Source organism: Rhinolophus sinicus, chromosome 5, assembly GCF_057876585.1.
Source record: "Rhinolophus sinicus isolate RSI-liver-muscle chromosome 5, RSI-T2T, whole genome shotgun sequence".
NCBI lineage: Eukaryota > Metazoa > Chordata > Mammalia > Chiroptera > Rhinolophidae > Rhinolophus > Rhinolophus sinicus.
Window position 1 is genome coordinate 82,878,940 of NC_142505.1, and position 14,074 is coordinate 82,893,013.

General features: G+C 39.0%; 1 protein-coding gene across 1 annotated transcript in view; it reads left to right on the forward strand.

The window, feature by feature from the left end:
• The first annotated feature begins 243 nt into the window (after nt 1–243).
• LOC109451094 (protocadherin gamma-C4) overlaps nt 244–14,074 on the forward strand; it is a 149,525-nt gene continuing 135,694 nt past the window's right edge. The window contains exon 1 of the mRNA XM_074313681.2: nt 244–6,842. Coding sequence (XP_074169782.2) covers nt 4,422–6,842 — 2,421 coding nt within the window. The 5' untranslated portion in view covers nt 244–4,421. The remainder of the gene's footprint in view (nt 6,843–14,074) is intronic.

Sequence of the window (14,074 nt, forward strand, 5' to 3'; positions counted from 1 at the left end):
TGCAATTTAATAAAATAAAACGTTTTCTTTAAATTTTGTGGAAAGACTATTTTATTAATATTTGTCAAAAATAAATAATGACTTGTAGCTTTTGTACTAAACCAGCTGGTATTCTAAAATAATTCCCAGAAGTAAAGCAAATGCGATCTCCTGCGAGGACTTTCAGAAATTAACATGCGGTAGATATGTTCTGGGCCTCTGGGTGCCGCTGTCGGCCGATCGGTGGGTGGAGTGACGCAAAGCAATCCACTGGCGACTCTGACGCAGCGATACCCGCAGGCTTTTGAGAAACCTCCGGAGTGGATTCTGCGCGCCATCTCTCCTCCAGTCTGTTCCAAATATCTGGGTCTGGAACGTCAGGATGGTTAATGACCCACAGTGAAGCGCTGCCTTTTCTTTCCAGCACACTTCTGTAATCTGAGAGCAACCGTAGCAAGGTGTATTCGGATCGAGAAGCAGCATGGAGAAGAGATAGGAAGAAATCCACCACAGGGAAGGCGCGCGGGCGCAGGAAGCGCTACTTCCCTTCCTGCTGTCTTTGTTCAGTCTCGTGAATTATGCAGCAGATGCGCTGGGAGATTCCAGAAGAGACAGCCAAAGGTTTAAAAGTGGGGAATCTCCCCCAAGATCTTCATCTCAGTGACCAGGACCCTGGGTGAGTGTTGAGAAGCCTCTTTACCGCCCTCAAAGAGCAGGGAAGGATTCAAGAATGAGAAGTTAGATCTAGCGGATATGCCAAAGGAAGTCCCTGGGTCCCTTGAATCTCAAACCTTCACTGGAAATCCTATAAATGCTTTTAATATAAATTTATTCCTCCTGGATATAAATAACATGGATTTTAGGGCAGACATTTTGTTTTGAAAATTCTAGAAAACATCTAAATGGGAACAAAGTTTACTCCTAAACCACAGTAGATTTGGAGGCTGCAGGTAATTCTCTATGAAATTTATCAGATCAGTTTCAATAACCATCTCTTCCACCCCCAGAATTAAAAGAGAGCATTAGGGCAGCAAATACTCTTGTGACTATTGGAGAAATCTGGACCAGAAGAGCATAAACTGCCACCACTTGTGATGGGGAGGGGCCAGAACCGCTCAGAACAAAATTTGGGTCTTGGATGTCAGTGCCACTCGAGAGCCACAAATACAGCAGAGTATGCCTACAGGAGAAGCTGCCCACTGTCTCCTTTCTACCTTCTTTAAGGCGATCCCCATGGACCTAGGTGACACCCTTAAGGTAGAGTTCTCGTACACTTTCTACACACTCTTAACAGGGCATACAGAATGTATCTAGTGTTCAACAATGACAGCACCATCTTTGCTTTTAAAGAGTGACAGTTACATCAGTTTAGAAGAGAAGACTGGAGGCAGTGTAAGGGCCCATTTCAGAAACATGGCCTAAATGGAGGTTGAGAACTATAATGCAGTGCTGGTGACTTTCAGCTGGGTGTCTAGTCCTACTAGAGGCAAGAACTGTGGTTGCCCCAACCAAAACAACAGGACTCAGAGACTTGCTTAAATGGGGAAGTGAAAGATACTTTAGAAAGTAATAAACACACGGCCTAACACCTCTAATTCTTCAACTCTAAGAATTATTCTGTAATTCTTCGTAAGCTACTGGCAGATGGAATTCTAAACTGGGAACAGACTCTGGAGTACATCGTCACCATCAGAGTCACAGACAAGTTCAAGCTGTCCCTCTCTTCCAGCACAAGCATCACTCCTCATATAACCCACATCAACAAAAATGCTCTGGTTTTCCAACAGGCCTCCTGTGTGGTCCAGGATACCTGGAACACCTACCTAGAGACTCCATCATTGCACACTTTAGTCCTTCCGTTGTGGACTTGGGGCCCTACCCACCCCCTATTTCTTCCTGACCTGTGACCCAGTGTCACCGGTGCTGTCATCTGACATGTGGGTGAGTACAGAGCACAGTGGTGTTCACTGCAGCCTACCTTTGGGCTGACTCTGTGGGCTCGTGACCAGGGTTCGACTGTGTTTAGTGTTATCCTGAGCCTGTTTGTACTGCTGGACCGCCACTGTGAAAACACGCAGAGGACACTGTGCCAGGAGCTGCAGCTAGAAGTCACAGTGCTGCACCATGTACTGTGCAGCCTGGCTACCTAGTCACCGAGTTGGACACTGACTTGCGCACAATGCCTGGCTGTCCTAGAGTGTGCTGCAAATCACCAATTCTGACTCTTCAACCTGGCAGTGCACAACACCAGGCTGCGTGCTGTGGTGCTGCTGGCAGCAGAGACACTACTTGCCAGGGCTTGCTGGTTGCTCGTGCCCAGTGGCGACAGTCATCATGCTGCACCTGGTCTTTGCCTACAGTTTGCAGGAGTTGCTGTTGGACCTCAGCAACCACTTGGCACCTGCCACCAGGCAGGCAGAGCTATAGTTTTGCCTGGTCATGGCCTTGACCTTCATCTTGGTGCTCTTCTCACGGTGACTCTGGCCATCGCCCTGTACCTGCAATGTTCCTCCAGCCCTGCTTTCACTGGTCTCTGGCCCAAGCCTGGATTTGGAGTTGCTCCCATTTCAGCAAGAGAGCTTTTCCCTATTTCTACAACCTATGTGTGGCTTCAGAAATTGCAAAATCTCAATTTCTTCAAGTTAACTCAAGAAACATCTTTCAACTGGATAGTCTCTATAGTGCCAGCAATGAAGCCTTAAATATTACATTGGATTCAAATGTATTCATACATGTGAGTTTTAACACTTTCATTTTGTAAATATCCTGTCATAAATCAATTCTGCTTGTTTTTCTTGTTGTGGGGGGAGGGGAGCTAGTTTACTTGATAGTTTTTATGTATATTTTGGGTTGTCTCATTAACCTGGACAATTCCTTTGGATAAAGATATGTTCTATAAAGTTGTGTTTCCTGCTAAAGAGTCCTTTCCTTGCAATATTGAAGGAGGTTCACTGCATCTTTAAATTTCTGCCTTTGAGCTCCATACACTTGCCCTTGAGAAGCTGAGAAACTATAAATTATACAGGAACAAAAATTCTCCTTTCAAGAACTATTCTTGTGGTTTTTGATTGTTTTTGTTATTTTCTCATTTTCCAGACCCTTCTTAGACTTGGTGTCCATGGTTCACTGCCAATATCTGGCCCAATTTGTTTCTGAAAAATGTCTACCTCTGGAATGCAGAGAACATTCTTCCCTAACTTTTGGGTAAAGATAAATAAATCACTCTAAGCTTGAGACATTTTAATCAATAATCTTTTTACTAATTTCGCAATAAGTAAAAGAAGGAAGACAATCTAGTCTAAAAATCCTGCTATTTAAGAAAACCAACTTCTCTTGGAGAAATTATTGTGTATGCTTGTAGGGGAATACATATTATCCTAATAACTTGTCATCTGACATGTGGGTGAGTGCAGAGCACAGTGGTGTTCACTGCCACCTATCTTTGGGCTGACTCTGTGGGCTCGTAGAGATGCAGCCTTTTACTTTTCATTTTTGAAGAATACCACTTCCTCTTGTGTCTCTTAAATTTGAAGCCTAAGTTAGACACTCATGTGACATTTTCCAGTAAAATTCCAAGAGCCTGATGTTATTTTATTCAAAATATATTTCCTTTGGGTAAACTAAAGGTCTTTTAAAAATCCATATTAAAGGTCTTTTAAAATACACATAATATAGAAACACTTCAGAAAGATAGGAAACGTGATGGGGTAAAACATATCTTTCAAAAATTCCAAGGTTTCTGATAAATATTCAAAGCACAATGGGACTTTGTCTACGAGAGGAAATGGGACAGTCTAATTTTTTAAAAATCTAGCTTGTATTCAAAAAGTTTATTTTTCCCTTTGATTTTTTCATCCTCCAGTCACAGGGCAGTTGCTGTTCTATGTGGCCCTAAAAATGATCAAGTGGAGGGGTGATTTTTGTCCCCTTTATGGTATTCCCTGAATAGCAAACAGGTAAAGCAGATAGTTTGGGAATACTGGGTTTCTACTGTATATTGCAATTTAGCAACACTTAGATATGATTAATTAAATGAACATAGTAGTTTCTCCTTTTCATACGTATATTGTACAATGCTTAACTTGACAATATACTAAGACTTAACGAAAGATACAGATCATGTTAATGAGAAGACAAAGTTTGCGTATTATCTAAGAGTGCAGTAACTGGTTAGGACTCTAGGCGCCGCTGTTCACCAGTCTGGGAGACTCAGGCTGCCCGCGAGCGCACACCCCACAACCAAAAAAAAAAAAAAAAAAAAGCTTTTTAGAACCTCCATCACCGCCAGATTGAAAACAGCCTCCCTGAGACTGCCCAGATCCTACTTCTGGACCACTTTCCACTCTGAACTCTCCTGAAAATTCAGTTAATTTAGGCTCAGAAGAGCCGAGAAACAATACCCTTGGTACCGGACTGGGAGAAAACTGTGAAGCAAGAAAGCAATGGCGATTTGGGTGAAGCTGCCCTGCTGCAGTGGGCTGGTCCTGCCGTTCCTTTTTCTGGGACTGTTGTTGGAAGCCTGGGCCGGGAAGATCCGCTACTCGGTGCCAGAAGAGACAGACAAAGGCTCCTTCGTGGGCAACATTGCCAAAGACCTGGGGCTACAACCCCAGGAGCTGGCGGAACGGGGAGTCCGCATCGTCTCCAGAGGTAGGACGCAGCTTTTTGCGCTGAATCCGAGAAGCGGCAGCTTGGTCACCGCGGGCAGGATAGACCGGGAGGAGCTCTGCGCCCAGAGCGCGCGGTGTCTGGTGAGTTTTAACATTTTGGTAGAGGATAAAATGAAGCTTTTCCCTGTTGAAGTGGAAATAATTGATATTAACGACAACACTCCCCAATTCCAGTTAGAGGAAGTGGAATTTAAAATGAATGAAATTACCACTCCAGGTACCAGGATCCCTCTGCCTTTTGGGCAAGACCTTGATGTGGGTATGAATTCGCTCCAGAGCTACCAGCTCAGCTCCAACGCTCATTTCTCACTGGATGTGCAACAAGGAGCTGACGGGTCTCAACACCCAGAGATGGTGCTGCAGAGTCCCCTGGATAGGGAAAAAGAAGCTTTCCACCACCTTCTTCTCACTGCCTCTGATGGAGGCAACCCAGTCCATTCAGGAACCCTCCGCATTCATGTTCAGGTGGTGGATGCAAATGACAACCCTCCAGCATTTACTCAGGCACAGTACCACATGAGTGTCCCAGAGAACGTGCCACTAGGCACTCGGCTGCTCTCTGTAAAAGCTACTGACCCAGATGAAGGAGCCAATGGGGAAGTAACATACTCCTTTCATAATATAGACCAAAAATTAGCCCAAATATTTCTATTGGATTCTTACACAGGAGAAATATCAAATAAAGAACCCTTGGATTTTGAAGAATACGAAATTTATCCACTGGAAATTCAGGCTCAGGATGGTGCAGGCCTCATGGCAAGAACTAAGGTGCTGATCAAAGTTCTTGACATAAATGATAATGCCCCAGAGGTGACCGTCACCTCTGTCACCACTGCAGTCCCAGAAAACTTTCCTCCTGAGACCATAATTGCTCTTATCAGTGTGCATGACCAGGACTCTGGAGAAAATGGTCACATTACATGTTCCATTCCTGGAAACCTACCCTTTAAATTAGAAAAATTAGTTGATAATTATTATCGTTTAGTGACGGAAAGAACACTGGACAGAGAACTTACCTCCAGGTACAACATCACAGTAACAGCAACAGATCAGGGAACTCCGACTCTATCTACTGAAACATACATTTCATTGCAAGTGACAGATGTCAATGACAACCCCCCTGCCTTCCCCAAGGACTCCTACTTTACCTACATTCCTGAAAACAACCCCAGAGGAGCCTCCATCTTCTCTGTGACAGCCCACGATGCCGACAGCGATGAGAATTCACGAGTCACTTACTCTCTGGCTGAGGACACCTTCCTGGGGGCACCTCTGTCCTCCTACCTCTCCATCAACTCAGATACCGGCGTCCTGTATGCGCTGAGATCTTTTGACTACGAGCAATTACAGGAACTGCAACTGAGGGTGACTGCGCATGACAGCGGGGATCCTCCCCTTAGCAGCAATGTGTCACTAACCATATTTCTGCTGGACCAAAACGACAACGCGCCAGAAATCCTGTACCCAACTTTCCCCAACGATGGTTCTACCGGCGTGGAACTGGCGCCCCGCTCCGCAGAGCCCGGCTATTTGGTGACCAAGGTGGTGGCAGTGGACAGAGACTCGGGCCAGAACGCCTGGCTGTCCTACCGCCTGCTCAAGGCCAGTGAGCCAGGGCTGTTCTCCGTGGGGCTGCACACGGGCGAGGTGCGCACTGCGCGGGCCCTGCTGGACAGAGACGCGCTCAAGCAGAGCCTGGTGGTGGCGGTCCAGGACCACGGACAGCCCCCTCTCTCGGCCACCGTCACGCTTACTGTTGCTGTGGCTGACAGCATCCCAGACGTCCTGGCCGACCTGGGCAGTCTCGAACCCTCCACCAACCCTGACGACTCCAGCCTCACGCTGTACCTGGTGGTGGCAGTGGCAGCTGTCTCCTGTGTCTTCCTAGCCTTTGTCATTGTGCTGCTGGCGCTCAGGCTTAGGCGCTGGCACACATCCCGTCTGCTCCAGGCTTCCGAAGGCGGATTGGTAGGCGTGCCCGCCTCACACTTTGTGGGCGTGGACGGGGTGAGGGCTTTCCTGCAGACCTATTCCCACGAGGTCTCCCTCACTGCGGACTCTGGGAAGAGTCACCTGATCTTTCCGCAGCCCAACTACGCGGACACGCTCATCAGCCAGGAGAGCTGTGAGAAAAGCGAGCCTCTTCTGGTAACTCAGGATTTACTTGAAGATAAAAAGGAAACATTTTCTCAGGTAAACCTTTTGTAATAAATTTACCTAGATAAAAATAATCCCGGGGTTTAATTGCTTTTACTACTAACAGTTCTTCTATTTCCCATATGTCTTTGTAGATTTCTATTACAAATCCTGGGAAATCATTATAATATCTATATATCTGTATATCGATCTATCTATATATCCATATGTCTGTTCTTTCACTGAAAAGAAGACTAATTAATCATAGTGTAGGTGGTTGGGATGAAGAGTATGTGTGAGACGCCATCTCGGTTGTGGAAAGAATACTGCCTCAGAAACAAGGAGCTCTGGCTTCCTATCTTTTCTTGCTTACCTCTGGCCAAATAATTTTATTTCTCTAGGTTTACATTGTCTTATCTGGCAAGGATAGTGTTTGACTATAAAAGGCCCACCAATATTTATGTGACTAATACTGTTTTCAAATGTCCTTAAGTTATGAACACCTCCTAATTTATCCCTAAATTTAATGTAGATTTCATCTGGCAGGTGTCAAGGTGCTGTTTTATTTTGGATCATTTAAAGAGGTAAAGGTTATCTAAAATAGTATTTTTAGTTGTGTTAGTATAAAATTAGGAAAATCTATATGAACTGCAAATTTAAATTACTGTTGAATACCTTAGCTCTTTGTTTAATTTATTTTGAGCTATTTTATGCATGCTGAAGAATTCTTCAAATGTTTGTTACTTAATGAAATAAAGTAATAAAATGAATGATAAAAAAAATTACTATGCAACTTGAGAATTAGTTTTGAATCCTCCTGACTTGTATATTATTCCTGTAATGGAAATGACTAACAAAAATCAAGTATATATCCCGTTTTAATATGTGTGTTAACTCTTCACAAGAAATCATAGGGGATTAAGTCCATGCTTTGATTTACTTACTCTGCTCTAATAAAGTACAGAGACATATAAAATGTAAAAAGAGGAAAACAAAAGCATAATAAGGCACAAATAAAATATAAATGTCTAAATGGACCAAAAGTGAAACAAAGTATTAAGCCAGGCTAAAGCAGTGCGAGTTCTAGTCTTGGACTTAGATGCAGCCATTGAAGGTCAGGAGATTGTTCCAGCAATGTAATAGGGCCAAATGTCCTTCAGGCTAACCAAGGGACCGGAGCCAGGCTTACTACTTGAATCCAAAATAAGCAATTAGGCCCCTCAGCTAGTTAAAAAGGGGGAATCACATAGTAAAAATGCTGCTGACCAATTCCTATGGTCATAACTGTTGCAAGCTGAAGCCCAAGGGAGAATGGTAGACACAGATTCTGGTTTCAGAAAATGAAGTCTCTCAGACATGAGCTGTGATATTCAAAACATCAAACCCAGGAGGGAGAAAGGGAGGGAGAGGAAGCAGAATAGGGGGAGGGAAGGCTCTTCCACTTGAAATAAATGTACAAACCAAAATGTTGAAATATGTTGTCTTTTAGAATTTTTTGTTTCTAATGAGAAGTTTTCTGTATACTCTCAGTTAATAACATAACTTATTATAATTTAAAATTTTCTCTGCTTTTAAAATTTTCTTCTGAGTGTGTATAAATAAGCTAAGTTTACCTATTAAAACAAAGAGATTACCAAGTTGGATGATTTTAAAAATCTATCTATATTCTGCTGAAAAGATACATGTTAGAGCAAGGATATACAGAATATATCTTTATTTTCAATATTTCGGTGTAATTCATATACATTGACAAAGTAAAGCAGTCATGTCAGTATTAATATAACAACAAAGTAGTGTTTAAGGCAATAACATTAATGGTGATTTTTTTTTAAATGAACTGATGATAATTATAAAAAGAACAGGCAGTCCAAAATTATGAGCTCCCACCACCAAACAATATAGCTTTGGAAATAATACCAGGAGATTTTAATTCAATTCCATAAGAAACAATAGACCCCACAGGCAGAAAATTACTACACATACAGAAAAATCAATAAGAATGATCGAATAGATCTCTACAGAATCCTATACACACAAAACAAATACTATAACATAGCCATTCTTCACATGAGTATATGGAAAATCTACAACAATTTACTACATAGTCATCACAAAAAAGTACAGCAAATTTCAAAATACCAATAATATACATGCCTTATAACATGTACTTAAATCACAATGCTAGGGGATAAGGGAGATATGGAGAAGTTGGTAAAAAGGTACAAACTTACAGTTATAAAATGAATAAGGTCTGAGAATCTAATGTAGAACATGATGGACACTATAGTTAACACTATATTGTATAAAGGAAATTTGCTAAGAGAGTAGAACTTAAATGTTCTCATAAAAAGTGGTAAATATGTGAAGTGATGGATGTGTTAATTAATTTGAGGGGAATTCTTTCACAATATATATGTATATCAGATCATCATATTGTACCCTTTAAATATGTTCAATTTATTTGTCAATTATGATTTAGTAAAGCTGGAAAAAATTTTAAAAAATAACATTTAAAAGTGGCAAAAGGAAACAAAAAAGTTTGGACACTTAAATCTATACCCCTAAGTTACTTTTAGATTTTAAAAAATCACAGTGGAAATGAAAACTTTCAAAATAAACAAAAAATAAGATATTTATTAAAAATTGTGGAATGCAGATAAAACAGTATTTGATGGTAAATTTATAAACAAATGCAATAATTAAAAAACAAAATGAATGATTTAAAATAAATGAATTTAGCTTGTCATTGAAGAAACAAGGCAAAAAATATAGAGAATAAACGGAAAGAAAATAATAAGAAAAACAACAAAGATAGAAGTATAATTATTAAAATGCAAACAAGAAAGAATTCTGATGATTAAGCAATAGAAGCGGACAATAAAGATCATACAGAAACCAGTGGGAAGAAAATGAAAATTCTGTCAAGTCCAATGTTGGGACTCATATAGGCTAGGCCACGACTAAAACTCTTTTTAATGGTCCTAAAGGAAAACTCTGAATTCTAATCAAAGACAAAGACCTGGTAAAGGAGAAAGAGAAGGAAAATCAGAGAGACTGGGAAAAATAAAACAAGTTGGTCTGAAGCAAGAAGTATGAGTGGGAAATAATATACAGAGTTAAACTAGATATTGTCAAAGACAAACAGATAAATCTTTAGAGAATTATGATGAGGATGTGAGCAGTTATTTAATGAGACTCAAAAGCATCAAAACTATGTTAATGAAAAGGTTCTTAAAAACTGGAGGCTCTAGTTGATATCTATTGTTTCCAATTAATATTTCATCAGTGTTTTCGAGAGGATTAGATAAAAGTAAAAATGAAAAAAGTTCAACAGGGAAGAAGCCTTCAACAGGCAAACAACTATAAGTGAGAGCAGAAGTGGGTAATCTCACTTAAGATTGTTGATACAATATCTTGATTAAGATATCATCAAATCCTGTCAACTATATATTTAAAAACATTAAAAAAATGTTTATAGCTTCTGACTAAGTAAGGTTTACTTCAGGGATGCAAAGATATTTCAATAATATCCTTCAATCTTAAAATGTAAAACTCCATATTAAGAGATTAAAGATAAAAAGTCATATGTTCATTTTAATAAAGGTATAATAAAGTTCTTGAAAACATTCAACATATGATTAAAATATTTTAGCAAACTAAAAATTGAATGAAGGAAATTTTCTTAACCTGATAAAGTGTATCTATCAAAAACTTAGAGAACTACCCACAGCAATCTACAGATTCAATGCAATCCCTATCAAAATCCCAATTACTTTTTTTTTTGCAGCAATAGAAAAGAAAATCATCCTAAAATTCATATGAAATCTCAAGGGACCTTGAATAGCTAAAACAATCTTGAAAAAGAACAACAAAGTTGGAGGTCTCACACTTAGTGATTTCAAAACTTACTTAAAAGGTAATCTAAACAGTGTGGTAACTAGCATAAAAACAGACATATAGACCAGTGGAATAGAATAGAAAGCCCAGAAATAAATAGCCACATATATGGTCAAAAGATTTTCAAGAAGGGTGCCAATACTGTTCAGTGGGGGAAGGACAGTCTCTTCACAAATTGTTTTGAGAAAACAGGATATTCACATGAAAAAGAAAAATGAAAGTGAATCCTTACACCATACATAAAAATTAATTCAGAATGGATCAAAGACCTAAACAAAAGAGCTAAAACTGTAAAACTCCTAGAAGAAAACATTGGGGAAAAGCTTCATGACATTGGACTTGGCAATAATTTCTTGAACGTGACACTAAAGGCACAGATAACAAAAGAAAAATAAATTGAACTTTATCAGAATTGAATACTTTTGCGCATCAAAGGACAATATCAACAGTGAAAAGGCAGCTCACAGAATGGGAGAAAATATTTGCATATCATATCTTTGATAAGGATTGATATCCAGAATGTGTAAAGAACTCCTATAACTTAACAGAAAGAAAACAAACAACTGAATTTTAAAATGAGCAAAGGACTTTAATAAATATTTCTCCAAAGAAGATATACAAATGCCCAATAAACACATGAGAAGATGCTCAACACCACTAGTCATTAGGGAAATGCAAATCAAAACCATAAAGAGATACCTATCACTTTATACCCATCAGGGATGGCTATTCAAGAAGATAGACAAAATAACAAGTGTTGATATGGAGATATTGGAACCTTTGTGCATTGCAGGTGGGAATATAAAATGATTTCACTGCTGTGGACAACAGTGTGGTGATTCTTTAAAAAAAATTAAACAGAATTGTCATACGATCCACTAATTCCACTTCTGGATATATACCCAAAAGAAATGAAAGCAGGGACGTGAACAGATATTGATACATCCACATTCATAGCAGCATTATTCACAACAGTCAAAAAGTAGAAGCAACCGAAGTGTCCACTGACAGATGAATGGATAAACAAAAGGTGGTGTATGAGAATATACACAATGGAATACTCTTCAGCCTTAAAAAGGATGGGACATTGACACGTGCTACAACATGAATGAATCTTGAAAACATTATGCTAAGTGAAATAAGTGAGCCACAAAAGGACAAATACTGTATGGTTCCTATTATGTGGAATTCTTAGAGTAGTCAACTTTATTGAAACAGAAAGTAGAATGGTGGTTGTCAGCAGTGGAAGGACGGGAGGAATGGAGAGTTAGTGTTTAATGAGCACAGAGTTTCATTTGGGGAAGTGAATGGCGGTGATGGTTGCCCAACAATCTGATATACTTAATGCTACAGAACTGTAGACTTAAAAATGGTTAAAATAGTCAATCTTGTGTTATGTATATTTTACCACAATTAAACAAAAAGAAGTCCAGTTACTCTGCTATTAAGATCATGAAAAAAGCACACATGGAAAAGCCATGTGGAAAGGGAGAGGACATGAGACAACATAGAGTCACCCAGATGTCTCAGCACACCAGCTGAGCCCAGTCCCCAGATGATGCTGCATGAGTAACCCCCAGCAAGACCAGCAGAACTGAAATAGATGATCCCAGCCCAGTTTGAAAATTACTGAGCAAATGAAACCATGTCATTTTAAGACACTAAATTTGGGATGGTTTATTATATTCAATAATAAATGATATGCATGCAATTTGACCCAGCGATTCCATTTTCAGGTTAATATCCTACACCTAGAGAGATGTGTACATGAGGAGACATGTCCAGTAAGGTTTATTGCCTCATTGTCTGCAACAGTAAAGAAGGAAGAAAGGGAGGGAGGGAAAGAGGGAAGCAAAAGAAGAGAAATAACCTAATATCTTCCTCCAGATACAGGAAAATAAATTTTAACATTTTTCACATAATGGAATATTATGTAACAGTTAAAATAAGCATTATCAACAAAAATGAATTTCAGAATTCGAATATTGAGGAAAGAGTGCATTGCAGAATAAGTATAGCATGCTATTATTTGTATGAATTTGAAATAAAAATGTTTATGGATGCACGTATATGCAGTAAAAAAAAAACATGCACGGGAATAATAAATGCTCTATTCTGGATGGTGATTACCTCTATGGAGGCAGGAATAGGACTGTTTTAAAGGAAGGGTGCCAGAGGGATTTGTCTCTTTCTTTAGGTTTGTTTTTTAAAATTGATCTCCAACAACCATAATAATAATTGTTTCAGGCCAGAATTGTCAACAGTGAAAGCTTATTTAGAAACATGATATTTAAATAGTATTAAAGCATCTACCTACAAAATACTAATTTTACTACAAAAAGAAAACAGTAACTTTGCTAGAGATATTAATGGGGAAACCTAGAAGTCACTACTTAACTAAGTGATCAATGTTAACATCAGCAATAATGGGACAAAGATATATTGTGCCTCCTAATGAGATGCACTTAGAAGGCTACGACATAGTTTCTGTAGCATTTCTGCCACAAGCCACATAATCTGAATCTAATCATGAGCATCAGACAAACCCTAACGAGGGATATTCTACAAAATAACTGCCACTATTTTTCAAAAGTGTCAAGTCATGAAATACAAAAAAAAGGCTGCTGAACTGTCTCAGATTAAGTGTAACTAAAGAAATCAAATATAATGTGTGATCCTGGATTGGATCCCAGACCAGATTTTTTTCCCTTTTGCTATAAAAAGACATTGTGACAATGGGAAAAATTTGACTAATATTTATAGATAAAATAATACAATGATATCAATTCCAATTTACTGATTTTATCATATTTGGTAATGAGGGAATGTTATTGATTTTCAGAAAAACAAACTGAAGTATTTAGAAGTAAAGGAACATCATGTCTGCAACTGACTCTGAAATAGTTCATAGAGATTGAGAAGCAGAGCATGAAATCAAAATGTTAACATTCGGGGTAATATGAATGACATATATATGGGACCCCTTTGTATTATTTTTGCAAAGTTTATATAAGTCTGAATTATTCAAAATAAAATGTTTAAAAAATGATCTCAATTAAATGTGGCAAAATGTTAAGATTTGATAAATGTTAAGTGGTATGTACACAGACTTTCATTACATTAATTTCTATACTGTATATTTGAAATATTTCAAAATTTTTGAAATAACAAATGTGTTATTCATGAGTACATTACAATGAAACAGGAGTAAAAAGACACTCAATGCATTCAATGCACTGTGTTTTATATGCTCAAAAAAAAACCCTAAACATCAGGAAAAGGACTTGACAAGCTCTAACAACTTGGACTTATTCTCCAGGTGGAGAAATCCTCCCTTGTTTCCTTCATGTTCCACGCTGCCTCTCACCTCCAAGCATTTGTACTGAGATTAG